The 17,487-nt window shown below is 40.1% G+C and overlaps 1 protein-coding gene across 1 annotated transcript in view; it reads left to right on the forward strand.

Moving 5' to 3' along the window:
- Positions 1-17,487, forward strand: part of VPS36 (vacuolar protein sorting 36 homolog) — a 30,199-nt gene that overhangs the window by 8,520 nt on the left and 4,192 nt on the right. Inside the window, exons 3-12 of the mRNA XM_061133596.1 lie at positions 894-964; positions 4,532-4,646; positions 6,142-6,231; positions 6,966-7,052; positions 12,595-12,627; positions 12,748-12,825; positions 13,441-13,575; positions 14,918-14,983; positions 16,550-16,614; positions 17,240-17,324. Of these exons, the coding sequence (XP_060989579.1) occupies positions 894-964; positions 4,532-4,646; positions 6,142-6,231; positions 6,966-7,052; positions 12,595-12,627; positions 12,748-12,825; positions 13,441-13,575; positions 14,918-14,983; positions 16,550-16,614; positions 17,240-17,324 (825 nt within the window). The remainder of the gene's footprint in view (positions 1-893; positions 965-4,531; positions 4,647-6,141; positions 6,232-6,965; positions 7,053-12,594; positions 12,628-12,747; positions 12,826-13,440; positions 13,576-14,917; positions 14,984-16,549; positions 16,615-17,239; positions 17,325-17,487) is intronic.

Raw genomic sequence — 17,487 nt, forward strand, 5'->3', positions numbered from 1 at the left:
TGGGGTGCAGATAGAGGAGTTAAGGTTTAGCCTCTCATTCAACCCTGAAACAGATGGTAATTACTGTGTAGAGAGTTGTGGTGACTCCTGGGTTTTAAGCCCAAATCAGATCCTCCCCCACATTCGAGTGTCAGCAGTCCTTAAAGCAACACAGTCTCCCTGATTGTTGTTGAGAAACAGGAGGAGGACGCCTGCTGCTAAGTGCATGCTTCCACCTAGATGGTGAGGGGAACTGCCTCTGGGTCCCTCAGCAAGAGGAGAGACCCCCTCCCGCACCGTTTTTGCACTTCTAGGAGGAGAGGACTCAGTTATACGTATAGACCTGACATCTTTATTTCAAAGAGCTTTAACTTGAAAGTGTGTGTGTTTGTGTGTATCTGTGTGTAAGTTTCTGTCTTATAAAAGAAGCAACACAACATGGCCCCAACCCCATGAAATTTTAGTTCTACAGGTAAACTGTGTACCGTACTGAGGCTTTTGGGAAGGTCACTAACCACTGCAAATCCTGGCTCTTTCTGCCCTGCAAGAACCAGTTTTGTCCCCCTTGGCGGTGATACTGCCCTTGTTGATAATGCATGCCTCAGAACTGATCATTTGCCTAATTCTTTTTAAAGAAATAAGCATTTTTTGGAGGGATAGCTGTCCTCAAGCCATGCATTTATAAATTATTCTTAGTATAGTTTTTTTTATTATCATGGAAGGAAGCTAATATGGCTATCATTTAGACCTATTCAATGCCAATTATTCATAAAGAAATGAAAAGTCATTATAGAACTTTATTCCTATTTCTAGTTGATCATAAGTTTCTCAACCTGCCACACACCCCATAAAGTTATAAAACAAGGATTTCTGAGGAATCTTATGGATCCTGTTTTCTCTTGATTCCCTCCCAGGAATGCTGCATGGCCATTCCTCTTTCCCAAATTGTGTTCATTGAAGAACAGGCAGCTGGAATTGGAAAAAGGTAAGGTCTGTATATGACTGTCTTTATGCACAAAAGCGTTTCTCATCAAGCCATCCTCATTAACTTGGTTGTGTCATTGCCCAGTCAGTCATGGCCGTGACAGCCCGTGTGTGAACAAATCTGTTGATTGTGTTTAACTTGAGAAAGTCTTGTCCTGGGGGAATAGAGAAATAGGTGAGGAAGGTTAAGAGGCATAAACTTCCAGTTACAAAATAATTGAGTCATGGGTATGAAAGGGACAGTGTGGGGAATGTAGTAAAAAATTAGGTCATATCTTTGTACGGTGTCATATAATAGGCAGACTCCTGAGTAGCTCAAATGGTAAAGAGTTTGCTTGCAGTGTGGGAGATCTGGGTTTGATCCCTGGATCAGGAAGATCTCTGGAAGAGGGTATGGTAACCACTTCAGTATTCTTGCCTGGAGAATTCCATGGACAGAGCCTGGCGGGCTACAGTCTATGGGTTGGTAAATAGTTGGATACAACTGAGCAACTTTCACTTTCATATAATAACTAGACTTATCATGGGATGGTTTTGAAATGTATAGAAACATCAAACCTGTCTGTTGTGTAACAGAAACTAACATAGTGTTGGAGGTCAGTTACACTTCAAAAACAACTAAATTCATGGAAAAAGAGATCAGATTTGTGGTTGCCAGAGGTGGGGCGGGGAGGGAAGGGAAAATTTGATGAAAGTGGTCAAAAGGTACAGACTTCCAGTAATAAGATAAATAAGCAATAGGGATGTGATGTACGACATGATAAATGTAATTACCACTGCTGTACACTATATATGAGAGTTGTCGAGAGAGTAAATCCTGAGTTCTCCTCACAAGGGAAAAAAATTTTTTTTTCTATTTCTTTAATTTTGTATTGGATGTTCACTGAATTTACACTGGTAATGGTTTCATGATGTGTGTAAGTCAAATCGTTAATGCTCTACACCTTAAACTTCTAGTGTTGTATGTCAGTTATATCTCAAAACTGGGGGAAAATATCTATGTTTACAAAAAGATGTTATCCTGCTTTAAACTCATTGGTAAATGGAAGTCATTCTTAAAGCATGAATCAAGTACTAAGGTTATTGTGGTATCCTCAGGTCATAATAAATAAGTGTGGGTCCGCTGTCACTGAATATATTTTCATAGACAGTTGGATCTTTTTTTTGTCCTGACACACAGCTTGCAGGATCTTAGTTCCTCGACCAGGGATTGAACCCAGTCCCCTGGCAGTGAAAGTGCAAAGTCCCAACCACTGGACCACCAGGGAACTCCCCGGACATTTGCTTTTAAGCGTCTGTGTATCTCTCATGGTCACCTGATGCGAAGAGCTGACTCCTTGGAAAAGACCCTGGTGCTGCAAAAGGTTGAAGGCAGGAGGAGAAGGGGACGACAGAGGATGAGATGGGAGGATAGCATCACCAACTCAATGGACATGAGTTTGAGCAAACTCTGGGAGATGGTGGAGGACAGAGGAGGCAGGCGTGGTGCAGACCAGGGAGGCACAGAGAGTCTCCATGACTTAATGACTGAACAACAATAGCATCTCTCACTCGGTATTTCAGACCAGAAATGACCCATCTGAGAAAAATGCCTGACTTGACTCCTAATTCTAGTTGACCATAAGTTTTTCAGCTTCAACTTTTTCAGGCATCAGTGTTGAATAGAGCGTCACAAGAGTTATTGTCCAAACTGGGAGATATATTAGAATGATAGGGGACCCTACTTATCATTGGACCAGGCAAGTATAAAAAACAGGACTATCCCCAGGCAAACCAGGAGATGTAGTCACCCTGGTTTAAAGCCACAGGTTAAAACGTTTCTGTTTATTCCAGTATATAAGACATTTTGGCTTATATATACTTGGGTGCATGTAATTGAGGACCACTTGCAAACAAATATTGCTGGTAAGGAGTTTTTTCCCTACCTGGGCTTATCTTTAGCTTTCATGTAGTTAGATCCTTCAGTCAAAGAACCCAGTCCCTCAGCAGTGAGAGCACAGAGTCCTAACCACTGGACTGGCAGGGAATTTCCATGAATCTTTTTATGCTGACTTTGTTTGCACTTCATTTTGTATCATCTTTTAGCTTTTCATTGAGTTTCCTTTGAAAAGTCCTGATAGGGCTCCAGGTTTTTTAGTTTTAACGGTTGTATGGTGCGTGTGCTCACTGAACTGATTCTAATTGTCATAGTTTGTTTCCCTGACAGTTCATTTCAAACAGTCTTGGGATTCTACTTACACAGTTTTATTTGCTCGTTTCACTTAAAGATGTTCCCCAAGAAGGAACCAATGGAGAGTCCATCCACGCTAACCAAAGCATTTGTGACATCAAGGAGGTCCCACACGTGGTGGTTCAATTTTAGGATGATATTTAGGCAGCTGTATGGGTCTAAACAAAGTAATACTGCGTAATCGGTGTATCCCTTGTGTTGGCCCAAAAGTTTGTTCTGGTTTAGAAGATGTTATGGGAAAACTCAAATGCACGTTGTGGCCAACCCAATATAATGTGGTCACAGAGAAAAAGGTCTAAGCTAGGTATGCAAGATACTTTTAGTTTTTCAGTTTTGCTCATGTTGATAGGAGATTGTTTATTGGGCTGGTTGGGGGGGAAAAAAGACATAGAACTGAACAAATACAGTGGTGTTTTTCATGGCATAGAAGAGAGCAGTTGTCATAAAGATCATGGCAGTTGGTGATCCTGGGGCAGCAGCGTTTTGACAATTGTTTTTGCTGCAGGATATCTCTCTAAATCATGCCATTGATTGAGTGGCATTTTCCAAAAATGACACTGTGGAATGTTAGTTTTGGATGGAGTTTTAATAAAATGTCAGCTGGCCAGTTTTACACAGATAAGTTTTCACATTTTGTTTTCAAATGAGTCCGGTCGTATGCCTTGGCAGAGATGATCAGCCCCCTGGTCACCTTTGGCGATGACTTTGTGGGTGGAAAACCTGATTGTCAACCAGTATCATAAACCACCCCACATTCTGCAAGTTTATTTTGAACTTTATTTCCTAAAACCATATTTTTATTTAATCTATAGAGCTGGTAACTTGAATTTTTTAGTGCATGGCATGTATGTTTTAAGTAGAGAGATTTTTGAGAGGTTCATTAATACTGAACTGATATAGGCTTTGAAAAGATTCCTTTCAGGATGTTCTTTGTTTCTACGTGAATTTTTTAAGTGATCTGAAATACGTTAAAAGTTACAAAAATAGAATTAGTGTTGTTTTTTTTTTTGGCTGCACGGGGTCTTCATTGCTGCATGTGGGCTTTCTCTAGCTGGGGTGAGTGGGAGCTTACCGCGGTGGCTTCTCTGGTTGCAGAGCACAGGCTGTGGGGCACGTGGGCTTCAGGAGTTTGTGCTCCTGGGCTCTAGGGCACAGGAGCAGTAGTTGTGGTACACGGGCTTAGTTGCTCTGCGGCATGTGGGATCTTCCCGGACCAGGGATCAAACCCGTCTCCCCTTCATTGCATGGTGGATTCTTAGCCAGTGGACCACCAAGGAAGCTGCCAAATTAGTGATTCTTAAAAGGCAATTAAATACATTCCATCTGCTCTTTCTTTAGTGCCAAAATAGTGGTTCATCTTCACCCAGCTGCTTCTAACAAAGAACCTGGCCCGTTCCAGAGCAGTAAGAACTCCTACATCAAGCTCTCCTTCAAGGAACATGGCCAGATTGAGGTAAGTCTCCTTATGAATAAAACTGAACTAGAAAAAGGCATTTGTATGAATTTTGGTTGTTGTTTGTTTATAGGATGGAAGGCAGTATTGCTCAACCTACCAGTTTTCACCATATCTTTCCAATAAAATTTTTACCATCTCTTAAACCTGATCAGTGAAAAATATGAAGTTTAGGTTCCAGTGGGAACAGGAAGCAGGTGGATGTGGGAACAGGAAAGATTGGAGGCTGGAAATGAGCTAAGTCGTGGCGCTAGGTGACTAGTGAAGTGTTCGGTGCTGTAATTTGTTTGGATGAAGGGACAGAGGATGATGCAGTGAAATGTGTAACTTCCTCTCTGCCTGAAAGTTCACCAGCCTTACACTAGGAAGTCTACCTTTATTAACTCTATACAAATCTAACAGTTGTAAGTTCTTATTCCACGGTATCATGGTTTATATGTTCTGGCTAATAAGTTGATATGTAAATATTCTTTAGACATTGAAAGGCCTGTGTTTATCTCCCCACCAAGATCATAAAGTATTTATATTCTTTTTCTTTATAGCATCTGACCCAGTGCTCTCGATCCACAGGCTCTGAGCAAATTGAGGTGACTAACTCAAGTCATTCTCACTGTAGCTGAAAGATACTTTTTTTTTTAACAAGCATAGGCATGTTTTGGCCCTAATATCTGGCCTCACATTTTTTTTTTTTTTTTTTTTTTTTTTTTTTGGCCTCACATTTTAACTAGACAAATTATTCTCTGCTTCCTTCATGGATAATGGTTGTGTATTTTTCTTGGCACTGGGTCAATTTCAGTATGGATCGAAAACAATCCACACATGCAGGATTGTTTAAAGTCAGTCTATTTATTTCATTGTCACTCATCTCTTTGTTGAGAATAGTTCACTTTATGTAGAAGGTCAGTTCCTTCTTTTTTTTTTTTTTCCTTTGTGTTTTCTGAAGTCGATCCAAGAAAAGAACTTCCTTTGATTTCCTTTGATGTCTCTGAGAATTCTAGGCTTGTCACAAATGACCGAACAGACCTCTCAACTAAACAAATGCTAAGTAATGATGTGTATGAGGATGCCACAGCCTGCCTGATTCAGTAGTGTGTATTAACACATATATATGGAATCTTGAAGGGTGGTACTGATGAACCTATTTGCACGGCAGCAGTGGAAATGCAGACTTGTGGACCCAGTGGGGGAAGGAGAGGGTGGGACCAATTGAGAGAGTAGCATTGAAACATATGCACTACCAGATGTAAAATTAGATAGGCCGTGGAAATTTGCTGTGTGATGCAGGGAGCTGAGCTCGGGGCTCTGTGGCAACCTAGAGGGCTGGGATGGTTGGGAGGTGGGAGGGAGGTTCAAGAGGGAGGGGACATATGTATACCTGTGGCTGATTCATGTTGATGTATGGCAGAATCCAGCACAGTGTTGTAAGGCAATTGTCCTTCAATTAAAAATAATTAAACAAATTAAAAAAAATAAAGTGTTTGTATGTGCCTAACAGTTTTACAGGCGTCTATCGGAGGAGATGACACAGCGAAGGTGGGAGAATATGCCTGTTTCCCAGTCATTACAAACAAATCGAGGACCCCAGGTATTTTCTTAACTGTTTCCTAATCCAGTGTTTTCAGCTCTGTCTTTGCATCTTCATTAAAGGAAAAAGAGTTCTCTGATTATAGAGCTTGCCAGAAGCAAAATAATAATGTTCTAATTAGAACCTTATTTTCACAGAACCTGACTTAGTTCTCTATAGACAGTAGACACTTGGAAATAGCACATGATTAACTACTTACCAATGTAATTTCAGGGTGGCAGAAGTTAGATTCCATCTTCCGGCATTCTGTTCTTCATAATTAGTGTGGCATCTGAGAGAACAGACAGTAGTACCACAGGGTGACATTTTCCAGGCCAGTCTCATTAACCACCAACTCTGGACAGACACTCAAATGTGTAAAAGTAGCTTGTATAATAACTGTCAAGTATCAGAATTTTAACTCTTAATTTTTTGCACATTGGAGACCCTATTAAGTATCTGATACATACATGATGACTTGCCAGAGAACAAAAATGAAGAGGAAATTTAATTTATACCTGAAATACAGAGTAAAATATGCCATCCATTGTTACGTTCAGTTTTTATTTATAGTGATTTGAAGGTCATTACGTGTGGCCATAAACCGACAAACGTTTTGAAAGGAAACTGAATGTAATCGTGTGCTGTTTTTCTTTGTGAGTCCTCTCTGGCCACTGAACACTCAATGTGGTGGGGTTACAAAAGCGTGTGTTCTTCCCATGTGGGACGTTTTATTCTCTACTTTTGTTTTTTAGCCAGGAAGAATAAGGGCTGTAGGAATCGTAGGTATTGAAAGGAAGCTGGAAGAAAAAAGAAAAGAAACTGACAAAAACATTTCTGAGGTAATTCTTACCTAAGTTCCTGTCAGCTGTCTTGTTCAGCCATCTTGTTTATTCTTTCGGATACAGCTGTGACTGCCTCCATTCTGTGTACTGGAATATAGTTTGCCTGAAGCCACACAGTTTCCATTTAATGGGTCTCCTTCAGGTTTGCATAATTAAGCCCAAATGTGTTTTAAAAAAACATTTTCCAGAAAGGAGTAAAAAAGAAATACAGCTTGATTTTGTGATGTTAGAAAACATCATGAATTATTGTGCATATATTTTAAAGTCTAGGTGGCATTGACTGGATGGTACTCATAATGAATTCAAGGTCCCCTGTATAATTATTTTGAATGTTTGGTTAACTTAGTTCAGGGGCAAATGCTATTTGCAGCCCTTGAGCCTGACTGGACACCACCCGCTTCTGCGCTGAGGACCACTCAGGGACGAGGCACAGAGGTAGTAAGAGTGGTTCAGACCAGCTTATTACGTCTTCTAGGAGAGCAGCGTGCACTTTAGTGTTTCTGAAACCTCATCATATTTGAGGAAATTCAAGTAAAGGGGAGGAGAAGGGAATGGCAGCCCACTCCAGTACTCTTGCCTGGAAAATCCCATGGACGGAGGAGCCAGGTAGGCTGCAGTCCATGGGGTCGCTAAGAGTCGGACACGACTGAGCAACTTCACTTTCACTTTTCACTTTCATGCACTGGAGAAGGAAATGGCAACCCACTCCAGTGTTCTTGCCTGGAGAATCCCAGGGACGGAGGAGCCTGGTGGGCTGCCGTCTATGGGGTCGCACAGAGTCGGACACGACTGAAGCGACTTAGCAGCAGCAGCAGCAAGTAAACGGGAAGGAACTCTAGTTTAAAAAGTGAGCAGTTGCGTTAGATTTGGACAGTCAGTTAATACATCTAACACAGAGCATCAGTTTTCCCATGTTTATATGAAAATGGTCTTGCATTTTTATGAAATGATTTTATGAAGTAATTTAAAAAATTTTTACAATAGTTTGTAAGTAAAATTCTGTTGATGAGTGCTATTCATAGAATTTCAGAGATTTACCTCAATCAAATAAAGTCTAAACTGCAAATAGTTACCAGATACTTGTATCAGTCAAAGTTTCTTTTAAGGAGAAGTAGTATTTCAAAACCATAATCTGCCTGCTAGAAATTTGCATCTTTATTGAGTTGATCTTTATTTGTAGCCCTTTCCACTGGAAAAAGCTAGGATTTTTTTTAAGTAAAAGTGCCTGAAGAGGTCACACTGATGCTTCTTATTCAAATTCAGGACTACACTAGCGAAGAATTACTAAAACAGTTAAAAAGTGTATATATATATATATATATATATATTTGTATATGTTCTTCCCTTTCTTCCCAAATGATAAACATAGGTGTGCTGTATCTGTTAATACTCTGTCTGTGCATTCAGCCACCATGTACCCTCTTCCATGTCCCCTGTTATTCAGTCTCATTCATGCAAGTAACTGTGTGTGATACCCCCAGTCCCTACGTTCACTTCCCTCTGTTCATTTCTGTTGTCTGACGCTCATCCTCTCATAGATGTTTCAGAAAGTGCTCATGGGAAAAATATTCCCTGAATTCTGGCATCTCTGTGTTCCTTGTCCATGAAGGTCAGTTTTGCTGGATTTACAGTCCTTGGCTCACATTTTCTTTCCTGAGTGCCTTCAATGTGTGACTTTCACTTTTTTGTCTGACATGAAGTGTTGCCGCCAGAATAGTGAAAACCTGATATTCTCCGTTCTTTAAAGTCACTTGCTAATTTTTCTAGATGCTCAACAGATGTCTTTTTTTTTTTTTTTTTAAATCAAGCTTTTGTCATTTTACTAGAATGTCTAAGTGTTAGTCATTCCGGATTGTCATTCTCAGGGACACAGTATGCTTTCAGTATTTGGTTTCAGACATGTTTTCTTTTCATTTCAGAGAAGTTTTTCTATAATTTTCAATAATCGCTTTGGTATTTTTTCCTTCTGAGACTCCTATTAGCTATATGTTGCAGCTTTATTGCCAGTCTTCACTCTTTGTGACTTTCTTTCCCACCCTTTCTAGCTTTTTTATTTTAGAAAAATGTCCTCTTTTTCACCTGTTGCTTCTCTTAAGATATTATCTGTTGTGTTTATTCCTCTTGTGTTCATCTAGTAGTATGAACTTTTTTTCTTTAACTTTTCATTTTATTTATTTATTTTTGGCCACATCACATGGCCTGCCAGATGTGGGATCTTAGTTCTCTGACCAGGGATCAAACTTGGTCCCCTTGCATTGGAAGCACAGAGCTTTAACCCCTGGACCAACAGGGAAGTCCCTAGTATAGGCTTTATTTAAAAAATGATTTAAAAAAATTCATTCCTGATTTATGTCGTTCTTTCACAACTTCTATCATTTTATTAACATCTATCAGCTCGTTTTGAAACCGAAGGTTAATTTTTGATCTGATTCGTGAACGTGTCTTTCTGACTTTCTTTCATTATCTGTAATGTTATTCGCTCCTGATTTTCTTTTTTTCTTGTGATGACCTTGTGTGGGATTTGACCTTGATACTTTGCTCTTGCTAATTTTCACGTGAAATTGGTGTCCCTGAATTTTTAGAGGCAGGCCCAGCTCAGGGCGGCCTCTCCTCCTCCACAGAGCTCACCCTTGTGTTCTGTTCATGCAGGGTGCACAAGGGAGGCGCCTTGCCGTCCGTGGTTTCCTGGCCCCATACCCACCCCTGTTTAGCTGCCTCTTTTCCCCTTCCTCTGTTATCCCTGCCTCACTCAGGTTTTGATTCCTGTCTCAGTAGTTTCTCCCGTGTGGGCTCCTGTCCTGGCCGGGAAGCCTGGGGGTGTGGGGGGGTCCCTTTCCAGAGTTTACAGGCTGCTTCAGCACTGCCCGAGGACCCCTTGCCCCCACCCACTGCCGAATGGGCAGAGCTGTCCCCATTTCAGCCCCTGACCTCAGGTTGCCCGTCCGCTCTCGAGAGATGCCTGCTGGCTGGTTCAGAGTCTCCTCTCCTCAGGTCCGTCAGCTGCTCTGTTGCTTCCCTTTTCTCTCTCTGCCTCACTGTTAAGATCAGGCAGCTCTTGGGGCTCTCGGTGGCTTGTCCCCACTAGCTCGCATCTTGGGGTTCTTGTGGAGATCTCCACTCAGCTTCTTCGCATATGCTGCCAGTGGGTCTTAGAGGTTTTGAGATCTCGTTGTCCCATTTTCATGGTGGGATTTGGAGAGATTCAAAAACGATGCTGCCATAGCCCCCATCTTCCCAGAATCCTCTAGTCCCATAAAATTCCAACATTTTCTCGTGAGAGGGCTTCTTACTGTCCAGAGAGGGAATCATCTCAGGGCTGGTGACGAGACTTGGAACCAGGGTTATGAGAACTCGGGTTTCCTGACTTGCAGACGAGTGTGGTCTGCTACGTCACGAGCACTCTCTGCCACCCGGAAGGTGCTATCATTGTCCTCTTGTGGTGGCTTTTGTAGTCATCCTTCTGTGTGACACTTGGAGGTGGCATGGAGCAATGAACCAATTCTGCATTATCAATATTCCTGATACTATAGCTGCCATACTAACTTGGTGTTCAGAATAGCGTCTTTCTTAACTTACAAACTATTATTCCACTTCAGTGTGGTTTTCATGGAGTTGCATAGTCAGAGGAGTCTACACAAGCATTGGGCTCTTCCCCAGATGGTCCTTGCTCTTCCCCAGATGGTCCTTGCTCTGCTTCCCAGGTGGCGAAGTGGTAAAGAACCCGCCTGCCAACGCAGGAGACACAAGGGGATGTGGGTTTGATCCCTGAATTGGGAAGATCCCCTGGAGTAGGAAGTGGCAAACCACTCTAGTATTCTTGCCTGGAAAATTCCATGGACAAAGGAGCTGGTGGGCTACAGTCCATGGGGTCACAAAAAGTCAGACACGACTGAGCGAATAACATGTTCAACGCTAATACCCAATTTTAGAATAATAATAGAAATAGAAGTGAGGACGCTTTTAATTATGCTTTTTAATTACCTAGAATTTTTTATAGGTACTTCTTCCAAAGTACTAAAATATTTGTATTTATTTTTTATGGACACATTAAGGGTTAATTTGTGTATTCTATGTAGAATTACCATTATTTTCAGCAGACTTTTTCTATGAAAATATAATACAGTAAATAAAATGACTTACCATATAAAAATTTAGAAATGTTGTCTTTTCAGTTAGGTAAAAGAAATCTAGTAACTGTATGTGCAAAGTAAAAGTCTAAGTGTGTAAAGTGTCCTCATTTTAATTTTATTTGAAAATGAGGTTGGTATGTGATTTGCCCTCCATTTAAACATTCGAATAGCCTTAGTTTCAGGGCCGTTGCCCAAAGTTTCCCACAAAAGGTTTCCTGCATCTGCTGGCCGCTGCTGATAAGAATCCAGTGTTTAAGCCTTTTGTTTATCTGAGGAAATTCCTGTTAGGTGTGTGCACATTCGTTCCCCTTTGTTTTCGGTAGCAGCCCAGTGAGTTGACCATAAGAATTGTACACAGCACTCTATTCTTTTAGCAAAATCTTTCTGCAGATGGGGAATATGTTCCTTCTTGTCATTAAAATGGGCACCAGCCAGGCTGAACCTGTGGACCACTGTTCAGTGGATTGAAAGAGCTTTCAATTAATGATAAGATGCTTAATTGGTTTTAAAAAGTAACATCTGTGCACATCAGTTAGGTGCTATTCTGCACTGGAAGTATGTGAGTGTGTGCTCAGTCGTGTCCAACTCTTTTGTGACCTCATGGACTGTAGCCCGCCAGACTCCTCTGTCCATGGGATTCTCCAGGCAAGAATACTGGAGTGGGTTGCCCTGCCTTCCTCCAGGGGATCTTCCTGACCCAGGGATCGAACCTGCATCTCCTGCATTGGCAGGCAAATTCTTTATCACTGAGCCACAAATACTTGAATTATAAATATATCTGATTAAGTTCGAACATCCCCCCTTCAAAGGGGATGTTCATTGTAGTAAATCAAACAGGTGACGGGATTTATTTATATATGTTTTGGTGGTATTTAAATGTTCTTTTGTGATATCCAGTTTAGCCAAGGTTACAAGTATAATCTGTGTAATATTCAAGGCTGAGGTTTATGGTTTTGGTTAATCACACCTGCTATTACGGCCCGAATTGTTGGATCCAGAGAAGTATTCCTGCAGCTGCATGTTGCCATTTTCGGCCAGGAAAACTGTACAACACCTGTGATTCTTGACCTCTTATCTGGGAAAAACTGTGACAAATTTTCCTACTTGTGTCAAAGAAATAATATTTTCTAAACTATTATGTCACCTTTTGCTTGTTTAACCAGTGACTGTTTTCTTTCTGAAAAGTTGTTTTCTGCAGTTGGTTTTGGAAATTTGACAGCTTCTAAGCTAAACTGAATTCTTTAGGATAAGGTAGATTTATGACTATATAACTATTCATATAAATAAATTGATATTTGTCAGAAAATTTCATAAATTTCTATCATAGGGAAGAAAATAGAGTGCTTCATTGCTTTAAAACATCTCAGTTCTTTAGACAGATTCCAACAAAATCTCATTTCTCATTTCAGGCCTTCGAAGACCTCAGCAAGCTAATGGTCAAGGTATATGTCATTTACGTCTATTAAATTCATACCAATTATAAAATACTTTTGAAAATATATTTTGTTAGCAGACATTTAGGGACATTATTTCTTTTTGCTCTTTTTCTGTTCTCTTGACAGGCTAAGGAAATGGTGGAATTATCGAAGTCCATTGCTAATAAGATCAAAGACAAGCAAGGTGACATCACAGAAGATGAGGTGAACAGGTTGCTTCTTTGAGGCATTGGAAACTAGATTACAGAGATAACACAAGGACATTTTGGTGGTTTACCAGCATGCTGTTTCTTAAAGTATTCGATTTCTTTTAGGACTTGAGGATATATGACAATGTGGAAGAAAAAGTGAGCCATAAAAACTTTGTTAGCTCTAGCAGAATTAAAGGATATTTCAGTACTTTTCTTGGAGTGTAGAAAATAAGAGATATTGAAATGTGGAAGAAGTGATTGTTCCTGACATACCCTTAAGTTTGATATGTTTCATTAAATTTGTCTACAATCTGGTCACAGCTGTTTCCCTAGGTTTTTGGTTTTATCACTTGGTTGACATTAAACAGAGGATGGTTGTTATCTTGGTCTCATCTGCCACTAAGCCTGTGGGGTAAATACAGCCTGAGCTACTGAGGCAGGAGAAGAGTAATAATCCGATTTATGCCAGGAAATACTAGGAATCTACTCATATATTTCACAGCATAGAAACACAGCAGAAGAGATATAGAAATAATTGAGTGGAACTGAATGTCTGATGGATTTCAGATGCTGGCTAGAGAGACTAAATCTGCATAGTCTTTTTGTGTATCTTTTCCTCTCATTATAGACCATCAGGTTTAAGTCCTATCTGCTGAGCATGGGGATAGCTAACCCGGTTACCAGGGAAACCTACGGCTCCGGCACACAGTACCACATGCAGCTGGCCAGACAGCTGGCTGGAATACTGCAGGCACCTTTGGAGGTAAAAACAAAATCTTAATGGTCTCTTTAAATTGTGTTAAATTATTTTTGTGTCGTCAGAGGTCTTAAGAGCCTAACTCCTTTCGTGATGTGGCTACTATTCAACCAACATGTTTTTCCTTGCGGTAATAAATTAAACTAGTTCAGTGATTCTTTGTCAATAACTTTCTAAATTGTTTTTAATTTCCATTTCAGATATCTAAATCTGTTTGATACAAAAAGTCTTTCTTATCTCTTATTTTAAAAAAGAAATATATAATCTGTATGTATTTTAAGACATTTTTTTCATATACTGTGTACTATTAATAACTTCATAATAAAGTCTCATATTCTAGTTTAACATTATTCAGGGAATCAAAACTTTATTAAAGCACCTGTATTAAGAAATATTTCAAACATATGACAGAGTAGGATAGCATAATGAACCCCTATGTCCCCATCATCCAGCTCCACTGAAAATTATTTTAAAGCGAATCCCAGACATCATATCACTTTACCTGTAAACATTTAACTATGTAATTATAGTGATAAAGATGCCTTTAAATGTGATTTTAATCCCATTTCACACCTAAAAATTTTAAAATAATTTTTTAGTATTATCGATACATAGTTAGCATTCACATTTTCTGTTGCAGTTGATTTGTTCAAGCCAAAATACATTGCAAATGTTTAATTTCTCTCAAGGTTTTTTTTTTTTTTAATTCTATGGGTTTTTCCTTCCCCCATCTCTTTTTTCCCATCATACAATTTATTTACTGAAGACGCTTGTAGTTTATCTTATAGAGTGTTTCAAGGTTGGATTTTGCTAACTGTAAGTTACCATGCTTCACTGTCTTATGTGTTCCCTGGAAATTGGTAGTTATATCTAGAAGTTCTTTTTTTTGTCCTAATAAGAATATTTTATAGAGGGTTTTGTGTGTTTCCATCAGGAGGTATGTTATATCTGATTATCTTTTTTGTGTGATATTAACAGCTACTGACAGTCATTATCTATATGTGTTACTTCATTAGGGGTTGCAAAATGGTGATATTCTTATTTAATTCCATCATTTATTTAGTTATTAGCTGGAATAACTTAAAACATTTAAATACACTTTTTGAAACATAGTGTCCAACCCCTCTTTTTATTTAAGTAATGTTAAAACAGTAATTATGGCATTAAAGTCCAGATAGGGAACTTGAAGTGCCTCTGGTATCTGAACAGGTTCCTGGTGTGTAAATATAGTTTTTAAAAGCTTCTTAAGAAATTTTATAATTTCTGATTTCGCTCTGATTATGATTTCTATTAGGAAGTGCAAACTAATGCTGATTATAATGTTTCTTTTCATTTCATATTTTAACAGGAACGAGGAGGAATAATGTCACTTACGGAGGTGTACTGTTTAGTAAACCGAGCTCGAGGAATGGAAGTAAGAATATTTAGATATGCTTTTAGCTAAATATAGACTTTCTTGATAGAATACAAAATCTCCTACAATGAATACAATCTGAGGAAGGGCTGTGAATATCAAAAGTATTGATATTTTGAGAAGCAGTGTGGTGCAGTGAAAAGATGATTGCCCTGGGATCTAGAGGGTAGATTCTGTTCCTGGTTTTGCTCAGTGACTTTGAGTAGCTTCCTTAACCTCTCTGAAACTCGGGTTTTTTACCTTTAAGATAGGGTTTAGGTTGAGTGACACCTTAAAGTTCTAATAGCCTGTGTTTGTATGATGATGAACAAGACTATGCCTGGTGCCCTTACTCTGTGATTGTTTACTGTTTTGGATGAACCTGGCTGGACTCAGATTGCCTGGAGATAACACAGCGGGAAAGCTGCCCTGTTCCTTTGGCTTAGGATCAGCCCCAGCTACAGCTCAGCTCTCGCTGTCCTTTCCACCCACATGTCCTTAGCCCCCAGGGGCCTGTCTGTGCACTCTCTCTGCCCTCCACGTGGATAGCTCACACATGTGTCTCCGTGCTCACCCAGGTTCCCCAAGTCCAGGCTCTGCTCTGTGTTTTTTGGTTTTTTAAATTTTTTTGACTGTGCCACACAGTGCAGGATCTTACTCCCCAGCCAGGAATTGAACCCACAACCCCCTGCATTGGAAGTGTGGAGTCTTAACCACTGGACCACCAGGGAAGTCTCTCTGCTCTATGTTCTTATTTGAGCAGTCATAGTAATCATCCCCAGTGGGTACTTGCTATCCACCAGGCGCTCTGCACATGTTATCTGTTTTTCCACCCCATCACCCAGTGTGGTAGCTACTTTTACTCTCCCCATTTGGGGGACAAGTAGGGGATGAGGACACTGAGGCTCAGAAAGATTCAATAGCTTGACCACGGCTCTACCTGGAGACAGTGTTTTGACAGAGATTGGGACCCAGGCTGGACTGGCTCCGGAGCTATTCTGTGTGACTCACAGCTGCTGGTCATCACTGTACTGAGCTGATTCTTCAAGGCCACGTGATCCAGAAGGGTAGCCACTAGGTAGCTATAGGTAACAATCATGAACTTGAAATGCAGGTAGTCCAAATTGAAGTGTGCTGTAAGTGTAAATTACACCCTGGATTTAGAAGACTTTGTATAGAATAAAGAAGTGTTAACTATCTCATTAATGATTTCTATATCAATTACATGGCGAATTTTTTGCTCTACTGGGTTGAATAAAATATATGCATTAAAATTAATTTCAAAAATAAAAAAAATAAACAAAGTTAATTTTACCTGTATATTTTTTAATGTGGCTACTAGAAGGTTTTAAGCTACATATATGATTTGTATTATATTTCTTTGGATACCACTGCTCTAATGAATAGAAGTCTTTGCTTCTTTGTTAATCCTTTTTGCCTTGTAAGTAAATAAGCCACCTAAAATCCTTGATGCATGATCATTTTACATTTATCTCTTCTGTTTGAGTGGTCATCATAATTACATAGCATCACTCTATTAAATTTGCAGTGTAAATCGTAAACTTGGATTTTCTTCCCCCTCTCTAGTTGCTTTCACCAGAAGATTTAGTGAATGCGTGCAAGATGTTGGAAGCGCTGAAGTTACCTCTCAGGTAAAAGAACCTTGCGGGAAGTTTGCCATCTGTTGTCACAATTCCACCCTGAGTAGACAGAACAGCCCTTTAGGTGTTCTGTCTACTTAGGCTCACCTGCGTGGTGAGCCAGCATATGCATCACCCTTCTGGAAGTTTCTCTCACATGTGGGCAGGAATCATCTGGCACCATGGGCAGCTGACATCCCAGCTTCCATCCTTCTCAGGGCTGTGCAGGGCCTCAGGGGCAGGTGGTCAGACCCTTGCCAATGTGGGCCCTTCCCATGAGGTCACAGTGACCAGTCTTTCCATCCTTACACATTTTTTTTTGTCTTAGTCTCTGGAGACCTGGAGGTACAAACATTCAGCTGTGAATTGTATTTTCCTTATCCTCAGGTTTTAAAAAAAGTAGCCAGGTGTATTTTACTTAGCATGTGGATTACAGTTCAGAATTTCATTAACTGTTTATTCATGAGCTTTTTTGGTTATACCTTAGTTACCCATGGTCGTTATATTTGAAATGTTGTTTTGTGTTAATATTGCCCTCAGACCTGGGCATAAATGAAAGTAAAAAAATATTTTCGCCTCCCCGAGGGTCCAAGATCCCAGATGTTCAAGGCTTTGTTCTCCCTTCTGCGACTTTTAGACTCCGCGTGTTTGACAGCGGCGTCATGGTCATTGAACTTCAGTCCCACAAGGAGGAGGAAATGGTGGCCTCAGCCTTGGAGACGGTATGGGGACCTGGTTTCCTCCCTCCCTCGTCAGCGCTTGCCCCCCGAAGACCCCAGTGCTTAGCAACTTGAGAAACAGGATTTCCTTTTGAATTTAACTTTGCTAAAAAGTAATGTTCACAGACCCAATTGAAAACGGTTGATCATTAACAATGAGTGACTA

The sequence above is a fragment of the Dama dama genome, chromosome 30, assembly GCF_033118175.1.
Source record: "Dama dama isolate Ldn47 chromosome 30, ASM3311817v1, whole genome shotgun sequence".
Taxonomy (NCBI): Eukaryota; Metazoa; Chordata; class Mammalia; order Artiodactyla; family Cervidae; genus Dama; species Dama dama.